The sequence below is a fragment of the Squalius cephalus genome (assembly GCF_949319135.1).
Source record: "Squalius cephalus genome assembly, chromosome: 20".
Taxonomy (NCBI): domain Eukaryota; kingdom Metazoa; phylum Chordata; class Actinopteri; order Cypriniformes; family Leuciscidae; genus Squalius; species Squalius cephalus.
In genome coordinates, this window is record NC_137141.1 from 25,889,797 (window position 1) to 25,913,727 (window position 23,931).

At 37.0% G+C, this 23,931-nt stretch overlaps 3 protein-coding genes across 6 annotated transcripts; 2 read left to right on the top strand and 1 right to left on the bottom strand.

Moving 5' to 3' along the window:
• Window positions 1-50: 50 nt before the first annotated feature.
• ccdc28a (coiled-coil domain containing 28A) lies at window positions 51-6,329 on the bottom strand. Of its 2 annotated transcripts, none has more exons than XM_079853743.1 (6): window positions 4,398-6,329; window positions 2,510-2,672; window positions 2,239-2,402; window positions 2,003-2,157; window positions 1,358-1,380; window positions 51-793 (listed from the first exon to the last, which is right to left on the bottom strand). In XM_079853743.1, exons 1-6 carry the CDS (start codon window positions 4,468-4,470, stop codon window positions 739-741), a joined length of 633 nt encoding a protein of 210 aa, XP_079709869.1. In that variant the 5' UTR covers window positions 4,471-6,329; the 3' UTR covers window positions 51-738. The 2 variants fall into 2 exon arrangements, with proteins under 2 accessions (XP_079709869.1, XP_079709870.1); XM_079853744.1 differs by lacking the exon at window positions 4,398-6,329 and adding an exon at window positions 3,289-3,629.
• Window positions 3,904-11,928, top strand: snap23.1 (synaptosome associated protein 23.1). Of its 3 annotated transcripts, none has more exons than XM_079853742.1 (8): window positions 3,904-4,341; window positions 6,507-6,621; window positions 9,047-9,088; window positions 9,222-9,270; window positions 9,381-9,498; window positions 9,617-9,790; window positions 10,863-11,007; window positions 11,172-11,928. In XM_079853742.1, exons 2-8 carry the CDS (start codon window positions 6,565-6,567, stop codon window positions 11,229-11,231), a joined length of 645 nt encoding a protein of 214 aa, XP_079709868.1. In that variant the 5' UTR covers window positions 3,904-4,341; window positions 6,507-6,564; the 3' UTR covers window positions 11,232-11,928. The 3 variants fall into 3 exon arrangements, with proteins under 3 accessions (XP_079709868.1, XP_079709867.1, XP_079709866.1); XM_079853741.1 differs by having other exon boundaries at window positions 3,931-4,067; XM_079853740.1 differs by having other exon boundaries at window positions 3,945-4,258.
• A 2,168-nt stretch (window positions 11,929-14,096) lies between these two features.
• Window positions 14,097-20,909, top strand: LOC307148181 (synaptosomal-associated protein 23-like). Its single transcript, XM_079853535.1, has 5 exons — window positions 14,097-15,728; window positions 16,651-16,768; window positions 18,089-18,241; window positions 18,363-18,507; window positions 18,931-20,909. Exons 1-5 carry the CDS (start codon window positions 15,683-15,685, stop codon window positions 18,988-18,990), a joined length of 522 nt encoding a protein of 173 aa, XP_079709661.1. The 5' UTR covers window positions 14,097-15,682; the 3' UTR covers window positions 18,991-20,909.
• Window positions 20,910-23,931: the final 3,022 nt, after the last annotated feature.

Sequence of the window (23,931 nt, forward strand, 5' to 3'; positions counted from 1 at the left end):
CTGGATTCACGGTCGCAGAGTTATTTCAACATATATTTTCTTTTCTTTTTACATAAACGTATTGTTTATCTACGTAATTCATATGTGGGTCATACAACTTGACATTAAAACTTGAATTTTATTGATAGAAGCATGAATAAAAAGTTTAATCAACAATCAGCCAGTAGGTTACACTTTACATTTCCAATGTTTTAAATCAAAATAAAATATGTAAATAGAACTATATAGTCTATAACCAAAAATATACAATGCAATTTTAATTTTATTCAGCAGTCTTAGTAGTCTCAGGAAACTGACATCAACTGACATGAAAATAACCTGCCATTATCTTTCTATTAATCACTTTAAGACGGGCATAAATAAATACAAACTGAGCCAATCAGTTCCTTGTTAAAGTGAATTAGTGATAATGCAAAGGTGCTGCTATTGTACAACTCCAAGGCAACATTTAAGACATAAGATTAGATGTCATAATGTAATCGAACATCATCTTATGCACATTTATTTCTTGTGGTAACATGTGAAATGATCCGATGAGAAAGACAAGTGGGCAGTTCATCACAACTGTTTGGATTTGTTCTGTGATATCACATCTATAGAGTGCAAACAACCCAAGCTGACCAATTCTACACGTTTAAGACCACAGTGTCACCGATATGACTGTAATACTGGTGTTTCTCCATAGCAGTGTTGTGCTAAATATACACACAGTATTCTGCATGGTAGAGCCTTTGTAGTTCATATGCTGGAAGTTCTGGGGACATCTTGACTGTCAGCAATGTTAAGCTTTTGTCTAAGGAATTATAGTTAAGATTTCAAACTCAGTTTTTAAGGCATAAAAGAAATGACTTGTGTTAGAAAAACCTTTAAAATAACTATTTGATTTTAAGGATGTAGCATGTTGCTGTTGTACTGCACAATGCGTATGCAGACGAATTTCAAGATTACGTAATAAAGTTACCTGATCAATCTTAAAGGGATATTCACCTAAAAATTAAAATTCTGTCATCATTTACTCACCCTCAAGTTGTTCCAAAACTATACGAGTTTCTTTTTATTGCTGAACACAAAGGAAGATATTTTGGAGAGTGTTTGTAACCAAACAGTTGTGGGGCACCATTGACTTTCACAGAATTTTATTTTTCATACTATGGAAGTTTACCCATATGGTTTACCCACTTTTAACATATGGTTATCCATATTCTTAAAAATATTTTCTTTTGTGTTCAGCAAAAGAAAAAAACTCATACAGGTTTGGAACAACTTGAGGGTGAGTGATGAAATATCCATTCAACTAAACACTACAATATCATCCAGTTGATTCATCAACATAATTGGTGAAACCATGAAAGGATACATTGAGGAGCTCAACTCTTCCAGCTGAAGGGGAAACAAAAAGTGAACTTTATTAGACTGACTAGACAAATGCATGAAAGAACTCATAGATGATTCTGGTTTATGACTAAATATTTGGTCACACTTCATATTAGGTGTCTTTAACCACTATGTACTTACATAAAAAAAAGTTAGATCCAATGTTTTGCTCATTGAGGTGGGTTACGGGTAAGGTTAGGGACAGGTTTCAGGGTACAGTTAGTTTTAAGGGTGGCTAAAGGTCAAATCAAGTCACCTTTATTTATCTAGTGCTTTATGCAATGCAGATTTCAAAGCATTCAATGATGCAAACTTCATCAAATATGAGACGAATTTAAATTCTGCTGTTAAGCACCTCTACAGAAATCAATAGTGTCATTTTTCAGCTTGAGATTTAGTTCAGTTTAATAACTGTGTAAATCAATTATGAAATGAGTTCAATTCTGCTGTAAACCTCCTCATTATTCAGCTCAGGTCAGTTCAATGTTGATTGCATGCATGCATTCTTTAAATACAAGTACAATGTAAGTACAAGTGCATTGTATCATTTGATTAATTTAAATGTTAGTACATAGTATAGTTAAAGACACTTAACATAAAATAGGACCAAATATCTAATGTTGCTTACATTCGATAACAGTTTATCCATGTTAGTGTCATAAGCAGACTTCCTCTGGTCTTCTGGCAGCTCATCCACTTCTCCATAAAGGTCAAATTGCAGGCGAGCCAGTGTTTCCTGCATTTCCCGCACATGCTCCATCTGATCGATTGAGCACTCGTTGCCTGATTCAGAGAAAATTTAGATTTCAATAAAAAAAACTGTAAACACACTAATTGTTTTTTTACCGTACTGTAGGATCTTACCAAAGGCTTGCAATTTTCCAGAGTGGAAGTCATTGAGAAGGCTGAGCAGACCCTTCTCCATCTCCTGAACATCAGACACGTCTGTGAGAAACGAGTGCTGGATGTGGCCCGACTGGCTGCTCTTACCCGACTGACTCTGAGGCCTTGGTTTGTCTCTCACTCCCCTAACACCCCAAAACAAAATGAATAAAAAATAATGGCAAAATATGATGATAGAAATATGAAAATGTTAATACCATACACAGTTTTAATGATGACAGATGATGCTCACCTGCGATACTTTGACCTCTGACTGTGCGTGACCATACCACCAGCACCGAACGATCTGCTGGATGTTGTTTTTCGAGCAGTGACTGGGGGAGGCGGCTGGTTGGAAGACGGTTTTGGGCTTTTACGTTTCTTATTCTTTTCCTCCATTGTGTCATCCAAATTATCTACAGAATAAAGTAAAAGACATGAGCAAAAGAGCCTGAAAAATTGTGTTGCAGGTCAAAGGCCCCCCTTGTATGCCAATATACTTGCAAACATTTAATTAACTTACTAGAAACGGGGAGTGTCAATAGAAACACAATTAGTTTCCTGACATCAGAAATTTCATGCTATAAAACAACAGCTGTAGGGAAATGTTGTTGTACATATTTTTTTTCCCAGTATATAGCTTAGTAATGAAGTCAGATTCTTATAATTAAAATGTTATATAAAGTTTGCTGAGGCCCCCTAGTGCGTCTCGAGCCAGGTTGGTTGAGAACTACTAATCCGCGATTACAGTAGAATTTTGAACAGGCGACAAAATATTTCACACTGGTAAAGAAACATAACATAAACATTGTCCGATGATATTAAACCGTGTTATCACGCGCATTAGCAAGCGCGTCTAATCCATAGACTGTAAAAAATAGGTCTAATCCTGTTTTACAATAACACGTAACATGTAAATAATATGCGACCGAGTCAAGGTGTGGCGTTAGTCGTGTACAACATGCCTAATCACGGAACCACTGTAGTAGCGCATGCAAAATATTATTCGACAACATATACGTATGATTTTACCGCATAAAGGAAGACTCCACTTTTTAGAAGGAAATATTATCCCGTCTGAAAGACATTCTCGATGAGATTAGACGGCTCTAAAGTTGGTACAGCTGACCTGGCTGCAAGTTTACATTAAGGCACTTCCGGGATATACACGTCATCACGGTGATATCAACACGCACTGTATTGTAATTCAACTAAACAACTGTTACTCAAACACAAAGTCAAATTTGACCAAGATAAACATTTTTTTTCCAATACTAAATGGATGACTGCCTGAGTCTATTCAAATATTGTATAAGAAACCAGGAACAGCGAGACGCTTTGTACTAAAATGTGCTACAGTGGTCTTTTTCATTGTTTAAAAAAAAAAAAAAAAAAAAAAAGACTCTAATGGTGTACCGAAAGTAGCCACCTTTCGTCCAGGAACACATTTTTATTGCACATAAACTAAATAATAATAATAATAATAATAATAATAATAATAATGGCCAAAATTGATTTTTTCTATTTATTACACGATATTTCAGAATGTTAACTACCTCTATTAAACGCTTCACCCCACTCAGCATCTTTTCTGTTGTTATTAATAATTACCTTTTCTATTTATACTCGCTTCTCTTTGACGCATGCGCACTAAGTCACCTGTCATATGACCGCACATGCGCACCACTGTCATAATCTGTCTGAAGGAATTTCGGAAAGAGTTTGGACCAGCACGGGAAATAAACACTTTCTAAACACTTAGACCGATCGATCCTCAGTCTTATCCTTCTCCTGCCCTGGAATCAACCTCAGTAAGTAGCGAGTGAAACGTTGCGCTCCAGGTTCCGTCCAGTATTTAAAAAAAGAGGATGATAAAGCGTTTCTACTTCCCCAAAGCGGAACTGAGTACGAGACCAACTGACCAACTACTGCCTTAAATAAACAAACACACTTTACCTGTAAGTTAGCGATAAAGAACATCGTGAAACACCATGAGTAAACCGTAAGTATAAAACCTGACCGTAAATAGTGGTGTTGGGATCCTGGATCATTGGGAAGATCACAAGGACTTTCTCCACTTTCAAAGTAACGTTAACTTACTAACTTTAACTTTCTTAACGCGGTCATTTATTTAACGTTACCTGACAAAATTGTGCTCTGTCCTTCTGGAGTTGGGTGTGAAAGGTAAATCTTCGAATCAGCAGCATTAAACATCGCTGTGTTTATAACGTTACTCTCTGATTAGATCGGATTTTCTTGAATGGTTTCTGTGTATGGTTTCCTGAATGTTGGTGTAGTAGAGGATTTGTCAGATCCCAAGCATCATATATAGAGGAAGCATGTTGTAGTTTAGTCCGAATTTGATCTTAAAGCAAGTCCAGATGATGATTAGTGTTATCTGATACAGAATACAGTGAAAATAGTGTAAGAGACATGATGTAATGACCTTCCCTCGAGAAACCGGTTTTTGTTGACAAACTGGAAATGTACAATTCCTAAGGAGGTGTTTCTCATGGCTGGACTGTTCAATGGAGGAGAGTGAGTAGCTTATGACTCTCTGGGTCATGTTAGCCCCCTTAAAAACACTTTCTGTTTTGAAAAGAACCTTGGATAAGCAAGTTAAAGGGATAGTTCACCCAAAAATTAAAATTCTGTCATTTACTCACCTTGAAGTTGTTCCAACCCTATTTAGGTTTTTCTTCTTCTTCTGCTGAACACAAAATAAGATATTTTAAACAATATGGTAACTAAACAGTGGATGGACCTCATTGAATTCCATAGTATGGGGAAAAGAAATACTATGGAAGTCAACTGTTTGGTTACATACATTCTTAAAAATATATGTTGTGTTCAACAGAAGAAAGAACCTCATACAGGTTTGGAACAACATGAGGGAGAGTAAATTAAGACAATTTTCATTTTTGGGGTAAACTGTACCTTTAACACTCAGAGAAGTGAATTGAAAGAGAAAATTAGAATTCAGTTTCAACATTTAATCACCCTCATGTTGTTCCGAACCTGAATGACTTTCACAAAAGGAGATGTGAAGCAAAATTTGCCTCAGTCACTGTCAACTTTCATTGCGTCTTTTTCTTTTTTTTATGTATAACAAAAGTGAATGGTGACTGAGGCTTTAATTCTCTCTTTTTGTGTTACCTGTTAGTTAACATGTTCAGAATGTAATTTCCCAGATCAGAAGTGGATTTGTAATGGCTGGATCTAGAGTTAGATGATATATTTATATATAGTGTGAACTTTTCTTCAAAGTTCTTGTGGATTTTTCCTCATGCTGGCATTTGAAACAGGAAAAAGCTGCAGAAACGAAGGAAAGACGTAAGAAATCTGTTTCCTGTGCACAAAGACAGGCCTATTACACACTCTGTCACACCATAAACACTTAGGCCTATAAGCACTTTTTTCATCTTTTTACTGCAGTTTAGTTTTACTACAGTGCATGTGAGATTTTTACTGTAAGCTGTGACAGTTTTATGCTAGTCGATAATTGACCTCAGTATCTGTTTATTCATTCATGTTTTATGTGTATTTCTGCTCTTTTGTTTAAGCTTCAGGGTTCTTTGCAATGAAACACACCACAAAATGGTGTGTCTTATGTTGACCACATTGGTCACAAAATCTTCATAGAAAAACATCACGCTTCTCTTGTATCTCTCTCACACCCATCTCACACCATTGTTAAAAGTGCTTTCAACAGCACAGACATCATACGCATTTTCACTTTTAACATTAAGGCGTGTAATGGGCATTGAAAAAATGTGTTGTGTCTGTACTGTTCGTGTTCTCTGAATTGTAACCTTTTTAAGATAATATTTGATTAACTTTACTATTCGTTTTAAAACATTTGACAACACACAACATTGTTAATCACTTTCATGCTTTTCATGATTTGCATTATAGATATTTGAACTTTTCACACAATATTTTGTCATCTACTTAGCCTCATGTTGCATAATTCTATGTAATACAAAAGTTAAAACTGACATTTTGATTTGTAAGACTTTCAGAGACTTGTAAAAATAGCCAATGTGTTGATTGGACTACTTTATGGAGTTTCACCCCCCAAAAAATAAATAATTTGAGCAACATGAGGCTGAATTATGTTGATAGAATTCCTTCAAATTCAAATTCCAGGTGGTAGATTTCCATGGGAAAGCTTTTTCTTTGGGCATCTTTGTTTGTGTGTGTGTATGAAAATAGCCTCTGAACCTTGACCTCTCGTTTCTGATCTTCAGACCCCAGAGCGTAGAGCTTAAGGCCACCGGAGGGGCACCAAACTTGGACACCAGCAAGATGGCAGACATGTCAGTGGAGGACATCACAATGAGAGCCAATCAAGTTACAGATGAGGTATGCTGATCATCTGTTACGGTGGCGATATACTGTATGAAAGGATTCATTTCTTTGTTATTAGATGCGATGTTTTCAAGTTCCTGTATACGTACAGACTCATTGTTTGTGACAGCAAACAAAGTTTTCTCTTACTCACTGTTATACTGCTCTATTTCGCAACCTTATAATACATTCCTTGCACTAACAGTTGTAAAAATAAAATGTCTTTTAATTGAATTTGCAAATAAGTGACTCTCTGTGCTACTAAATCTTCGATAACTATAACGCACTTCTTTCTTTCTTTACCCACAACTTTGTTTCTTTCTCTCTTTCTCCTTCTTGCTGCCTCTGAAGGGACTCACATGAGCCTGTGTGCTGTAATAAAGACTAATAGCATGAAGCGGCCTCTGTGCTCATGCTCAGCATGGGTGACTGGGGGTAAACTACAAATCCTTGAAATATTCCCCACCCACCTTTCTATTCTAACATCAGTTTGTTTGTGTTTTTAACTGTGATTTTACTGTTAGTGTTTAAGTACCCTCAGAATGTAATTTCCAAGGTCAGAAGTAGATTAATGATGGCTGAATTTAGGGTGATATATTGTATATTTACTAATACTATTACTAAATATTAGTTATATATTGCTATAGTTTGTGTGTGAGAGAGAGAAGTAATTGAAATATTATTAATAATAAATTATTATTAAAATATTGTTTATGTAAGGATACATATCAATAGAATAATACTTTTTTTTTTTTTTTTTTTACTGTTTTAGTTCTAGCATTAAACATAAATGAATGGCTATTTGGTTGGGGAAAAAATCACACTTTTAAATAGGTTTAAAGCAAATGCATAAATATTGATAAATACACAGATGAGCCAAAACATTATGATAACCTGCCTATATGCTATTGGTCCTCTGCGTGCTGCCAAAACAGTGCCGACCCACCGAGCCATGGACTTTTATAAGACCCCTGAAGGTGTCCTGTGGTATATCTGGCACCAAGACGTAAGCAGCAGATCCTTCAAGTCCTGTAGGTTGCAAGGTGGAGATGGATCGAACTTGTTGGTCCAGCACATCCCACAGATGCTCAATTGGCCTGAGATCTGGGGAGTTTGGAGGCCAGGGCAACACCTTGAACTCTTCACCATGTTCATCAAACCATTCCTGAACAATGTGTGCAGTGTGGCAGAGTGCATTATCCTGCTGAAAGAGGCTACAGAGAACACCGTTGTCATGAAGGGGTGTACCTGGTCTGCAACAATGTTTAGGTGGGTGGCATGTGTCAAATTTACTTCCACATGAATGGGCAGACTCAGTGTTTCCCAGCAGAACATTGCCCAGAGCATCACACTCCCTCCAGCGGCTTGACGTCGTCCCACAGTGCATCCTGCTGCCATCACTTCCCCAGGTAAATGGCTCACAAGTTCACGGCCGTCCACTTGTGTAAAAGAAAACGGGACTCATCAGACCAGGGGACCACCTTCCACTGCTCCAAGGTCCAGTTCTGACGCTTGCGTTCCCATTCTAAGCACTTTCAATGATGGACAGGGGTCATCATAGGCATCATGTGACTATGCAGCCCCATACGCAGCAGAATATGATGCACTGTGTGTTGTGACGCATTTCGCCCATAATCCATTTTCAAAAATTTTGTGTGACTTGTGCCACAGTAGACTCGGAAAAGACAGGATAGCCTTCATTAACTCGTGCATTGATGAGCCTTGGGTGGCCAACACCCTGTCGCTGGATTGTGATTTGTCCCTACTTGGATACTGTTAGTAAATTCTCACCACTGCTGACCAGGAGGAACCCACAAGCTTTGCCATTTCAGAGATACTCTGAACCAGTCGCCTTGCCATAACAATATGGTCATTGTCAAAGTCAGTCAGATCTTTTTCCTGCCCATTTCTCCTGCATTCAACATGTTGATTATGAGAACTGATTGTTTGCTCACTGTCTAATCTACCCAGATCTTAATATGTGGCCTTGTTAGGAGATAATCAATGATATTTGTTTCACCTGGCAGTGACTGGTAATAATGTTTTGGCTCATCAGTGTATAATGTTGTCAAATATCAAAAAAAAAATGTGAAGATACAATTTTTTTTTTAATAGCCAAGCTGGAAATGTTTTATGTATGCCTCTCTATTGTGTTCCTGTGTATGTAGTGTGTTCTTTGCATGGCTTCATAGCATTATATAGGATTTTCACATTTCTTCATACATATTTCTGAATTTATCAGTGTGTTCGAATTAAGGTCAACTCATAAAGGTCTACACATTGTGGCTTTATGAGCCAAAGACTGTTAAATTTACATTTATTCATTGTGCTTTGTTTTATTTGATGTTTGCATGCAGACCTGAAATATTGAATATCTGCTGTTTTCTTATTACAATAGTGATATGATTACCTTTTGAATATGTGTTTCTTTTTCTTTCAGTCACTTGAAAGCACTAGGCGGATGCTACAGATGGCGGAGGAGGTAAGAGCTCCAGTGAAACCTGGAGGCTTCAGAAGCATGTTTGCTGTTACCTGAAGTACATAATGCTTAGAACTACCCGTATTTGCTCATTAGAGTTCTATATAACCTGATAAAAGCATGCGTGTATTTTCAGAGCCGGGAGACAGGGGTCAAAACAATGACTATGCTGGATGAGCAGGGAGGTGAGTGACTGCACCATTCCATCCCAGTCTGTAAAAACTTCATTTAGGAGATGCTGACTAATTAAGACATTGTTTATTGATTGAAGTCTGCTCTATTGTGTCTTGATAAGAGCAACTGAGGCGAGTTGATCAAGGAATGGATCAGATCAATCAGGACATGAGGCAGGCTGAGAAGAACCTGACTGATCTGTCCAAATGCTGTGGCCTGTGTGTGTGCCCATGTGACAGGTTCGCTATTATAACTCAACTTCCAGCTGCTGGATTTAAAATATTATGCATTACGTTGTATTATATTTCATCATTCATCTTTCTGGGGTAAATGAGAGTATTAAAACCTCTCTTTCAGAGTGACTTCCATTGAGAATGATGGGAGATATAAGCGGACTTGGGGCACAAGCAGTGACAACACCAGCGTGCAGGGAAAAGAGGGCGGTGTGGTATCCAGCCAACCGAACGCCGTTCGCAATGGGCAGGCTGTTTCAGGTGGATCAGCAGGTGCTTCTGGCCCCTACGTCAAGAGGTGAGGGCAAAATTCACTGAGAATGATGGACATTGATCCAGTGTCAGACTTGGCTAATAGAAAGTAAACAAGAACATATGTTGGGCTATATCAGGGATGTGATTTTTCCATAATTTCCCACTTGAAAAGTATGACCCATGTGAATTTCGTAAATAAAAGAGAATATAAAAGAGTAAATGCTACTTTGCAAGTGCTGAGTGTTTGAGACGCTTATAATTTGTATTTGGGAACGCAACCTGTGCCAACCATCTTCCCGAATTCGTAATGAGAATCGTTTAGAAATCTGTTGTTGTCAACAAAGAGAAGCGTTAAGGTCTCCCTGCTGTTTTCCGCTAAAGTAAAATAATGGTTTAACTTTTGAATGCAAACAAATTAGGACAAGCATAACCATGTTAGTATTGGAATTTTACTGTTCTGTAAAATAAAATATAATAAAATAATGATAGTACCAATTATTAACAATATGAAAAATAACAATTCTATTAATGCTTTTGTAACATATTGTATTATGATTATTATGGCCCCCCACTGTAAAAAACAAACAACAAAAAAACAGTATTTAATACTGTTGCCAATGCTTATTTTTTGTCATGTGCCTGCTTTATGTCCTTGAAATAGTCAGTCCTTATGACATTTGGTCTGATTAAAAATTCCAACATTAAAGTCACATTTTCTCCTAATACCTTCATTTTTGTAGAGCTAAACTGTTGTGCCATCATTTGAATAAGCTTCCATTTTGTTGCATGCTAGTGTGTTATTGTGGAAGCGTCGGTTTCAGATTTACCTACCCTTAAATGTTGCTAACAAATGAACAATGGTCATTTGTTGCCTTCCTGTCTAAGCAGGCAGCGCTTGACCTAGAATAAGCTACAATGCCTTTCTTCAATGCCGCATTAAATATATTTTGGGTGGCTGGTGCATCTGAAGTTTGGCTCCACATGTATGTGGTCTTTTTTTTTATTTTAAGATCTTTACAGCTGATTAATTCTCCTGATTATTCATTTAGATTAGTTTCTTTTTGTATTATTCTGTGTATAATAAGATGTACTGTATGCGTTATCATTCCCAAAAGAGTAACGAATGATGCACGAGAAGATGAGATGGAGGAGAATCTGGAGCAGGTGGGCGGCATCATCGGGAATCTCAAGAATCTGGCCTTGGACATGGGCAATGAGATCGAAAAACAGAACAAGACAATTGACCGCATTACTGATAAGGTAAAGCCACCACAATATTGAACTCCTAAATGACGGGAGTTCATAATATATATATTTATTTATATATTTATTTGTATATGTATTTATTTATTATATAATATGATTGTATAATTTTATATTTAATTTTATATATATAAAAATATATTATTAATTGTGTTGCCCAGGCTGATATGAATAAATCTCGCATTGATGAAGCCAACCAGCGAGCCAACAAACTTCTGTAGAGAATGGACACTTCCAGCATCTTTCAGGAGCCTGATTGTTTGATCTTACCACACACTTACACACAAACTTTCTGCTTCACAGCAATGAATTTCAGCAAGTGAGTTTTTTTTTTTTTCCAATGCCATCTGTGCCTTTTATTGCAGTCTTTGTTCTATTGTAAATAGGTTGACACGTGCACACACAAACATATTAGAGCCTCCTGTACAATCTAGTCTTCACCCTTAATATGTGGGACAAATATGCTGGACGCACAGAGTGCAGTTGTTTTTGCGGCTTTGCTCACTGCTGTCCTGTCAGTCTGTAATGGATGGAGTCTGATCTCTCGGGATGGTGATGGGTTTTGTCCGTCCCTCTCTCTGGACTTGAGTCAACATGGCTAATTGTTTCACTAATCTGAATGAGGGGCCAAAGACTTATGACAGAACCTATAATGTACTTTTATGCTGCCCTTATAGCCGTTTATGTATGTTTGGGCTAATTAGATGTTTGGTTTGTATGTCATTTTTTTCTGATTCGGTTACTGATTATATTCATATTTAATTATCTTAAGACATTAATAGGCCTTCTGATTACAGTTAGTCCTGTTCAATGTTTTGGGTAAAATTTATGGTAGTGTCGTTTTTTAATTTACCATGCTTTAGGAATAGGACATTTCACTAAGTCTATTTTATTTCTAATAAAGCCAGTATAATCCTTCCTTGGTTTTTTTCCCCTTTTTAAAAAAAAATTCAGACCTCACTTGACAGCAGCAGGTGCTGCCACATTACTCTATGCTTTTAAGGTGAAGGTTTGAAGTGCTTATTGCCACAATGTATAGCTTATGTGTTTTTTTTTTGTTTGTTTAAAGAAATCTCTGTAACACTTTAGTTTAGGGTCCAATTATAGCTATTAACTAGTCGCTTATTAGCATGCATGTTACTAGGATATTGGCTGTTTATTAGTACTTATAAAGCACATAATAATGCCATATTCTGCATGACCATACATCCCTTAATCCAACCCAATACCTAAACGTAACAACTACCTTACTAACTATTAATAATCAGTAATCAGGAGTTTATTGAGGCAAAAGTCATAGTTAATAGTTAATTAATAGTGAGAATTGGACCCTAAACTAAAGTTTGACCGACGTCTCTTATTCTCACCAAGGCTGTCTTTATTTGATCAGAAAATAGGAGGGACCTTCATTTCTTGCTCAGTGACCCATTTTGTGTTGATTTTGATGTTTGCTTTGGATCTGTCCTGGTGGAAGATCCAACAATGGCCCACTATAAGATTTCTAGCAGAGGACTAGAAGACTGTTTCTAACAGTCAGGTTTTGATTTTTTTTATCCGTTTGTGTTTGATAGAATCCATTATGCCATGTATCTGAACAAGAATTCCAGGACCTCCAGCAGAAAAATAGGCCCACAACATTAAAGATCCAGCAGAATATTTAATCGTACACATGGGGTACTTTTTTATCCCTGCATGCACCAAACCTATCTTGAGTGTGTACTTTAGCTGTTTTCTTACAGCCACTTTCTATTTTCAATCTTTTGCTGTACATCAGAACTATATTCTTTGGATTTACCCATCGTGATAAATGATTAAGGGAATTTGACCTTTGTGTTTCCTCATATGCTCCTTTGAAACGAATTCATGGCCGAATAATTTCATGTTCCTAGTCACCCTGGTGTGCTAAATTGTAAATATGAAAAGGAATATACTTCACACATATACTATAACTTTTTTTGTTTTAGTTCAGTGACAGGTTAGATTTTTGTGGTTTTTTTATTTTATTTTTAAATGAAAGATCAAAAAGATAAGCAATGCATTGTTTGATCATATTTACCAAGGGTGCCAATAAATCTGACCCCAACACACACACAGTGCAATTGACAAATTAAATCGACAAGCCTTGCACTTTAAATTTAAGAAGTAGTGAAAAACTTTATTTATTGGAAACTATATTTATTGGATAGACGAAAATCACAAAGTTAAGGGGAATCTTTCCATGTAGGTCAAAAAACTGCCCCTTCCCCATTGCCAGCTCACTTCCTGTTTAAAATGGTTGCCCACAGTTAGAACTAAAGGTAGGTACAATACCTGTATATGAAATTATCTAATCATTTCATATATGTAACTCAATGGCCCCTACAGTTGGTTCATCAAAATACGTTTATGCCAGAACGTTTCATCTGATCTCAGTTAGCCTACTGTTTTATATTAATTTTAGCTTTCATCTTTTTCATGGATACTTTTACTTGGACTGATTGTTCTCTGGTTTTTCTCAAGAGGATTACATAGTAGCCCAGTTATTTGAATCATTTGAGGTCTCAAGAACTAGGACAGTGCCTCTGTTTCAACTCCCTTAGAGACTTTCTGTGTCTGCTGTCCAGGAGGGTTTACATATGCTGTGGAGCCTGAAGGAACCATCAAGTTATCAGCCAGCTCTGATGCGTTCTCTTTTCCCTGAGAGTCTGAAAAACTGAAAAAAATGTAATGGCACATTGGATATAACAAAAACAAAGTCTGCTGATAAAGTTTTGTCTAGAGATAAAAGTGTTTTTTTGTTGTTTTTTTTACATATAAACTCAATTGTGAGTTATAAATCAGAATTGCTTAATGTAAACTCGCAATTGTGAGTTATAAAGTCAGAATTGTGTGATATAAAGTCACAATTGCGAGATACAAAATCGCAATTCTGCTTCGAATTCAATTCTGCTTCTGACTTTATAACGCAATTGCGACTTTAAATCAAGCAATTCTAAATATTTAAAAAAATATATCAGAAATATATTTATTCAGAATGCAGTTGGTAAATAAATATTTATAGGAACATTTCAGCAGGTTCAAGATAATTCATGTTAACGCAGAGAATTGACCAATTGACAGCAATTAAATAGTAATAATCAGCGATCACATGGTTAACTGTGTGTAATGTAAGTGATCTTAACCCTGTTACTGGAAACTTCCGAGTAGTAATATTCTTGCTAAATGCCCTCATTATCCAAATGCCGCTGTCCCCGTTTCAGTGTTGCCAAGACCAGTTTTTTTCGCCGTGAAATCTGGTTTTGAATGGCAATTGGCTGGTTTTTGTATACACCCATAACTCTCTCTGCGGAATTTTTTTGTGGTGCAAAGAGGAAACTTCGACATGTAGCCTACAACTGAATCATAACTCATCACTCATCATCAGAACTCTGGAGCGTCTTGAGAGTAAGTTCTCAGATAGGCTACATATATACACCTGTACATTAACTAAAAGAGGTATACTTTGTAGACAACTTTCACTTTAACTTACACTTTTGTTAAAATTCTGCTGTGCTTGATAGCTTATTTAGGCTAGTTTGACTTACCCTTGTGCTGTGTTGAAAATCATTTACCTAATTTATCTGAGTTTATTCACCTCAGTTTTTTAAGGTCTTAAACTGAGGTCCATAAACTCAGATTATTTATGCCTACGATCAATCATTTCTAAAAAGAAATACAAAACCTGTGTTAATTGAAAGAAAACAAGTTGATAAAAAGATTGAATCAATATTTGGCAATAATATAGTATAACAAAAGATTTATAAGCAGTTTTTTGAAAGCTGGCCATTTTTGACTTGGAACACCCATAAGTCTAACAAGGTGGGGTAAAAATTCCTCCCAAAAGTACAAATATTTTAAATGGTTCTCTTCGTTTAATATTGTCACATACAATCACGTGAAATTTAGTTGTATTTCCATGGAAAGCTCCATCTGTGGCAATCTTTGTTTATAAGCAAATGTATCATCTTTACTTTGACTCACTGTATAGGCTACTTTTCCCAAAGTGTATGTAAAGTTTTTGTGCCAATCCCAATTCAGCAGTATGGCAGACATGTCAGTGGATGAGATCACAATGAAAGCCAACCGTGTAACAGATGAGGTAGGTTTGTGATATCATAAAATATCGTTATCTTCTTTTACATCCTCTTGTTCTTTTATTAGATGCTGTTTCTGTTCCTGTAAAATTCCCAGCACATATGGAAGCAGCATTCTATTTCTCTAAACTAGAGATAAAATTCCTTCTTTGCTCCATCTTTCTTTCTCTTTTGTTCTCACTTGTATAGTGCTTGTCATTTTCCAGGTCAAATGTGGTTTATTGAGAACGAAACTCGTTTTGAACAACCACAGTTTATCAGAAGTGTTAATAAAATTTGTTTGGCATAATAGATTTATCATTATACTACAGTAATGTATGACTAAGTTTCTTTGTATTTGTTTGTCAGTCAGCTGATAGTTGTAGACGAATTTTACAAATGACAGAGGAGGTAAGTTGGCTTATTTCAACCAGTTAAACCAATGACACATGGATGCTCCTTAAAAGCTTGTCCCAAATAACATATGCTGCTATTTGAAATGTAAAAATGCTCAGAACAACTGCAATTTGCTCATTGCTTTAAGTTGAACTTGACTTGAAGCATGTGTGTATTTGCAGACTATGACCATCGGGAACAAAACAATAACTATGCTGGATGAGCAGGGAGGTGAGTCTGTTATCTCAATGCACCTGATTCCTGATGTCTACTTCAATATCTCAAAATCTGGAGGTCTTTTCACACATGAAATCATTTCTGAATATTCTTATGGATGGCATTTAGAGTATACTTTATAGTAATTAGCCATGAAATGCCTCTTAAAGGTAGGGTAGGCAATTTTCTGAGAGGTTAGCAATAGCAAGCTAGCTTTGAAAGCATAAGATCCCACCCTCCCTTCAGAGCGTCTCCAAAGCCACGCCTCCTTCAAAACACATGAACGCGTACAGCAGGGGTGCAAACAAAAGCGTCATGAGAGACAGCGTTAAACTAGCGCATGTCTCAAAGCACATAACATTACAATAATAATGAACGTAAACACTGAGCTGTACCACTTGACTGCTGCAGATTAATTTCGCCGTTGATAGTGTTGCCATTTAAACGCATAAATTCAAGTCACAAACTGCTCGAAGTTTAACGTCACGGGTTTCCATCTCTAACATATTAACTAAGAAGAGCAGGTAGGACATTGTAATGATTGGACGAACTTTTTATGGTCCTACACCTTCCACAGACGATATATTTTCATATAAATACATTAAGACCACTTAACTTATTGATTGCATTTAGGATGTGTTAAAAATGTTTCTGGAACAAATCACCTACGCTGCCTTTAAGGTGCAATCCCATTCGCCATTGGTTGGCAAATTTTCACTTTCAAAATGCAGTCATCGGGAATTCCGTATGTAGGTAAAAAAAAAATCCCCATTCTTCACTGGGATCAGGTTAATCATGCAAATTTTCTGCGGTGACCAACAGAAAGTTGATTGGTTGGAAAGTGACCTCTGTGTGAGCCATGCTTCATGCATCATTATTGACAATGGACAACAGACTGTTGACTACCACACCTTTATTCTCTTTCTCTCTATATCAGAAAAACTAAGGAATGTGAAACAGGAAGTGGGCCAGATCGAGCAGGACATGAAACAGGCTCGAAAAAACCTGAACGAACTGTCCAAATGCTGCGGCCTGTTTGTGTGGCCATGGAACAGGTTGGTTAGAGCATCTACCTTATTATGTGACAATGAGTTTTAAATTTAAATTAGTTAGACTACATTTCTTGTCGGACTACAACACAATTAAGAAGTAAGACTCTGTGGAATAATATTGGAATTCTTAGTGGGCCGGGGCCTGGTGACTTAAAGATGACTTAAGATGACTTTAAGTGATTTTAAGACTAAAAAAAGCATACATTAAAGGTACACTATGTAACTTCTGGCGCTCTAGGAGTTTAATAAACAAAATTGCATGTGTCTTGTGGAAGAACATTGTAGCCGGACGCAGGTACCGGGCTACAGTCTGAATATAAACACTTATTATAGGAGTACCGTAGTTATTCATAAGACAAAAACACGGGTTGGAAGATGGATTCATGATGTACTTGCTCATTATATAAATTTTGAACAAAAAAAGTTACATAGTGTACCTTTTGTGAAGTGTGATTTCTATGTTAATTAATCAAGTCTTATAACTCAATGGGCTTTTTTATAATGAAATTTTAAATACATGTATACATTAAATACATTCTAGTGTCAAGCTCTACAAAAGCTTTTTTTAGAAATTCAAAAACTTGGCTACTTCTTTCTTCAAGTGTATTATTCAGAAACAAAGGATTTCATGTAAGATGCTGAAAAGAACAACAAATGTTGTGTTTTGGATGCTAGTCCCCAAAGTGAGATTCTGGTCTACTGATATCCCCGCCAGGTTCTTAACTAGCTTAACCGTCAACCAGGAAAGACCATGCTGGTCCAACTGCTTAAAGGAACACGCCGACTTTTTGGGACTTTAGCTTATTCACCGTATCCCCCAGAGTTAGATAAGTCCGTACATACCCTTTTCATCTCCGTGCGTGCCGTATCTCTGTTTGACGCACCCACCGCTAGCCTAGCTTAGCATATTTTGTCACTTATTGGGAGCAGAATGCTAACTGGAGCCGTTTACCTCCAGTCTTTGCTTTGTGCTAAGCTAGGCTAGCGGTGGGTGCGTCAGACAGAGTTACGGCACGCACGGAGATGAAAAGGGTATATATGGACTTATCTAACTCGTGAATAAGCTAATACGTAAGGGAATACGTGAATAAGCTAAAGTCCCAAAAAGTTGACGTGTTCCTTTAATCAACTACATTTTGTTGGTGAATAGCCTAGCTATACTGCTCCACTACCTAGATCAGCATTAAACCAGCACTATGCTGGTCTAAGCTTACCTTTTCAGCAGATATAATTATAAACTAAATTGGCACTTTTAGTTTGTGGTTTTCACCTCAGTGCTTGTATTTGATCTGTTTCTTTGGATCTGAATGGCTCCTCTTTCAGAGTGAAGTCCTTCAAGAGTGGCAGGAGATATAAGCAGGGTAAGGAACCAAAAGAAAGCAAGCGGAATGTGGTATCCAGCCAACAGAGTGCCATCCGCAATGGGCAGGCTTTTTCTGCTGGGTCAGCAGCCCCCTCCGGCCCTTACATCGAAAGGTGAGATTTGTGTTATGCGTTGCCATATGGTACAAGCTGTTAATTTATATTTAGACACATGTTTATCTAATAGATGTGTAATGGTCTTAGCTGGAAAATTCAAGTGTTTTTTGTCTGTTAGAATAACAAATGATCAACGAGAAGTTGAGATGGAAGAGGATCTGAAGAAGGTGGACGACAACATTGTTATTTTAAAGAGCATGGCACTGGAAATGGGCAACAAGATCAGCGAACAGAACCAAGATATAATGGAAATCAAAGATGAGGTAAAGTTACTATTATTAAATCCAGAGGTGATTCATTGGGATAATAGTGCATTTGTGGCGCTAGAGATTTAGATCTAGCTGGCAATATACACTCTAGTGACAACTTCTACACGTATGTTTATGTTAATTAAGTTAATTAACAAATATAATAAAAAAATTGTAAGATTTAGAACTCAGAAAGGTTTGAGAGCTCAGTGGAGGAAAATATTGAACGACTGAAATGATCTGTGGATTTTACTTGTAGTGATGATAGATAGATAGATAGATAGATAGATAGATAGATAGATAGATAGATAGATAGATAGATAGATAGATAGATAGATAGATAGATAGATAGATAGATAGATAGATAGATAGATAGATAGATAGATAGATAGATAGATAGATATGTGAACTGACTCCTTTATTGCCTTTTTTTGCCAGGTTGAAAAAAATACACATAATGTTAATGCTGCAGAAGAACATGCCAGGAAACACCAATAAGGGAAATACTGACAGGACAACCACAAGTTTAAGTCGGCATGACAAAAAAAAATATCCTATTGATTTTCTAAATGCATGTTTTAGATTTATTGTGAACAATCATTCTTTGCATACTGTATGTGCATTTTTTTTTTTTTTTTTTTTGACATTGTAACATTTAATCTAAATAACTCACTGGTGAAAAGACAGACTTCTCTGTAGTGACTTCTGCAGGACTTCTCCAATCTTCTCCGTTCAACTACCTCCAGTTTTGTGTGCAATGGACACAACTCAAAATCCAGTCAACAACCAAATGGATCGAATCAAACCCTGCACTAAAAAAAATTTCTTATCCGAAAATCTGTTTCACTCTGATGTATATCACAATACGGAAGAAAAGATCTGCTGCTACTTACATTTCCATTTCACTTCCATTTGTGTCTTTTTATTGTAATCTTGGTGTTTGTAAATAGCTGGACACAAGCTGTGTCATTAAATAATTTGCATAATAAGGCTTTAAGATGATTGAGCCTTTGGAAAGTGTGATTCAAGTCAACATAAAATTTAAGTTGCAATTGTCTTTTCTTCCCTATTATGTCGTATATCCGAGTGAAACGGCTTCTTAAACAAGAAAAAAAATGTAGGGCGGGATTTAATTTTGTCCTATGAATTGAGTGGATCATTGGATGGTCCTGTTATGCTATTGCTGTGATGTCATGTGAGTGACAGGTTGTCCCACCCTTGCTCCAGTAAACACGTCATCAGAGAAGAGAAGAGATGTGGCTGCAAGAGGGAGGGGGAGATATTTCATAATCCCTTTATGTTGTACTTTGTACTGTATGTCCTCTGGACGTTGTGTCGAAATGACCAGCAGAGGTTGCTGTTAGACTATTTTGAAATCTAACCACAAAAAGTGCTTCCTAAAATGGAGGCATCAAAAAGCATAGTTTACTTATGTTATGTAGGAGAATTTTCTCAGAACTAATTACACTCTGACTCATCCATGAGTTCTAACACCTATTCTTATTGCTTGCTTTACATCACATGAGGTTTTTCTTCTAGTTATTTATGTTCTGTAGTGGTGTTATTGGGCCTACCACATTGTTTTCTGTGGCTAAGTGCAGCAGAGCTCGTTTCTGTCTTGACAGTTAGGCATATATCAAGCAGGCCAACACATGCTTAAGCTCTTTTGGACTTGTTTTCTTCGTTTTCAGGGATACCTGTGACTGGCAACTAATACAAACACTTTTCACTTTGCAGAAGTACATTTAGACTGCATTCTCGTATGAAGTGAAATTCAGACCAACAACACAACTTTGATATTTTGTATACAATGGTATAAAAAAGTTGTTAATACTGAAGTTCTTAGACACAATATTGCCATTTACTCTGTTTTTGCTGTCAAAAATTACACAGTAGTGAGTTCAGTATTAGAGCCCCTCCCCCAGGGGGAACCTTGAGGGTATGCAAAAAAGGCAATATGTAGCAGAGTATGCATGTATATATGGAGTACATAACACATATATGGAGCTTACCACAAAAAGAAATGTTTTTATAAAAGAAGTTGCGGATGATTTTTTGACATATAGTATTTGGTTTACAGCACTACTCGTTTATAGTAAAACAATTCCTAAAGCAATTCGTAAAGCAATTCAGTGACATGGTAACTGTGATCACTCTCCTAACAATATGTATGAAGTAATGTCAATTTTTTTTTTTCCCTTGTAAGTCAACCAGGAGGCTGGGGCCCACTAGGGGGCCTCAGTAAACTTTCAAGGGGCCCTCATGATGACTTAAGATTTAAATTATGCACTCAACAACTGTCATTTTTAATGCAAAACCAAAACTGGAAAAGTCATTTGTATGCTATTTGTGAGTAAAAATCATAACCATAACTAAAAGTGGTGTCATTTTATTGGTAATAAAAAGTGTAAATCCTGAGGAACATTCAGTTATTTAATTATTTTTCTATAATTATTGTTTTCAACTATTTCATCTATTGCTACTCTTATTTTCTTATTTTTCTTGAAAATGAGCAGCAGAAGTACCAGAAATATATTTGGAGGTCTTTGAATATCATATTAGACAATGGGGGGAATGGAGTCAAACAGGTTGAGAACCACCTATTCGGGGTCATCGGATGCCTATTTTCATGTAGAGTATTACAAACTTCATGTAAAGTTTCTAACATACTTTGGTTGAAATTCCTCAATGGTTGTGTAAAACAACACCCTTTTTACCTCGGCAAAAACAGCTTTGTTCACAGCGACCCGTTTCGGTGCATGTCTCTTTAAATGATAATGAGCAACTGCTCACCCCACCCATCTTTTCCATGAGGGGTGTCCACACAAGACACATAAAGTGCTGCCTTGGCAACCTGCCTTGGTGGACAGTATAAACCACTGGCTGAGGGCGGAAATATGCTAATACGGGACAGTCGGTCAGTGTTTGTGGGCGGAGCATGAGCAATATGACATCATATTGCTCAGAAAATCCAAAGGCTTGATTATTGAGAGTGTTTAGGCTTTTTGAAGATTAAAAAAAAAAAAAAAAAGGGAATGGATTTTTTTTTTCATTATATGGTGGTTGTGTCCACGCACTGCAAAGACACATTTATATCCAAACACCATATATAAGTGAATTTTACATCCGATGACCCCTTTAAGATATAGTGCATGCTATTAATTTTTAAAGCTTGTCTTATTTCAATCCCCTTATTTCAATATTTCTATTATTTATCCGTGGTATTAAAATGGAGGACCGCTTGGTTCTATCCGGACCAGTTGTGCCATTTTACGGTTTCTACAGTTTAAAGTGAGCAGCACGTCAAGACAACGGAGTGGTTCACACCATAAGTGCTCAGGTTCGTTTACTGTAATGATCTTTTTGCGCTACATCCTCTGATATATTTTTATCTAGAGCTAAATACACTTCAAGCCCTTTCCACTCTGTGCGCGTTGCTTCTCTCGCTCTGGCAAATACGTAAAGTGCCACACAAGAGCTGCAGATGGCACGGTTATTTTAATAACAGTAGCAGAAACACGGTGAGCAGCAAAATAGATACTTTTGCTAAAATGATGCAGAAAACGAGAATGCAACAAATACAATTATTTTTTATCTGTCATAAAGATGATTCCGACCGTTTAACTAAACCAGGTTTGTGACAAGTTAAATTGTCAACGAGTTAACCCCCCCCCCCCCCCCCCCCCCCTATACATTTAACTTTATTAATCAGCATATTAAGAGCATTTCATAATAAACAGTGTTATAATTTGATATAATTAATTGAATACCCCTGGTTTATGTAAGGTCCCGATATACTCATGGAGATGTTCTTTTTCGTTCTTCGTTTATGGGTAAAACAAACTTCAAAATACATGAGCAGCGATATATACTGTTATCGAACATCTGACGGATGTCTGACCTTGACCGACTGAACAGGCCAAATTAACCAGAAAAGATTTTCTCGTGAAAGAAGACGGAGCCTCCGCTCACACCTATTACGTAATCGCCATGGACCAATGTACAAAGCGAACTGTTCACTTTGGCAAGTTGTTTCGAACTCCCAAAACGAACTTTGTTCGGCCTGATTTTGTTCGAAATGACATCACATCAGTTCCTTCTTCGATTTCGCTTGAAGTATATCGGGGCCTTAAGGCCGCAAGTGTGCCATTTGGGACAGGGCCAAATACGAAAATATCTGGTGGTAGGCTACTTAAAAGTAATTTCTGAATTAATCTGAATTGTTTAACGAATTGATTAAATAAATTATTTAATGACTCACTCATTAAGACAACCATTTTGTTGCCATCTATTGGTGTAATGATGTAACCAGTAGAAAGAGTGACCGATAAATCACCACCATTAATGCACAGACTGACAGCCTGTCTGGAAGCCAGTGCTGTTGAACTGTTACATCAAGATGCCGCTCGGCCAATCAAATTAAAGGATATAGGACTTAATACTATTTCCAGTGTTCGTATGTATATTGGGCAAACAAATGTTGCTGGACTACTGAATTTAGAAAGTCCTGTAGCTGTGTGAAGCTGTGTTATTCCTCTGAATGCAGAGCTACAGTGATTTGGGAAGTTTCATGCAGTGTTTCTGCTGAACTGGCAGCAGCTGTGAGAGCCGAGTGGAAACAGTGACTGAGTCTCCTGGATGTGAGGAGTGAGTCACATCAACCCCCCAGCCCCACCCCTTCCAAGATTCCACAGAAGTCATCACTTGAGCTGAACCCAGAACAGCGTCGCCATTTTAACTTGCAGCCAAAAAATCCAACTTTTGCTTGTTTGCACAACTCATTATGAGTCTTAAATAACAACTCTAAACATAGTTATCAAGTGACAATCAGTCAGTTACCACAATTATACAGATATTTCACAATAGAGAGTAAGATAGAGACGATCTCATCTACAAGCCTGACACTTAGGTTGCTTGGGTCAGGGACGATCGTGTCTTTTCTTCTTTGAGATCACTCACTTGTGGAAGTCACACCTCACTAACAGGAAGCATCTGCTGTCAAGCTCACGGGTTTGTGAAGCTCTTACAAACAAACCTAGATGACTATACAAATTGATTTGTCATGCAAAACATCAGACTTCAACAGTTCATTTAAAATTCACTTTTTTCCATAGGACACAATTTGCTGGTCAGGACTTATATTTTCATAGTATGATCTTGATGCATTAACCTGCAAATGCTTCACACTCTTGAAAGTTTTCAGAGCTTTTGAGATTACAGTCAACTGCCTGCTAATGCAAACAGAAAACTAATCGTTTAAAAGTGCATTATACTTGGCAGCATCACAAATATGTTCCCCCTCCTGATGGCTCTTGAACAGGTGGTGCAGATGTTCTCCATCAATTTGCTTTGAGGACGCTCTTTACAAATATTATGGATCCAACGATTAGGAGCATCGAGGAGGGTGGGGTGGATGGGATGCCATTCGCTCCCAATGGT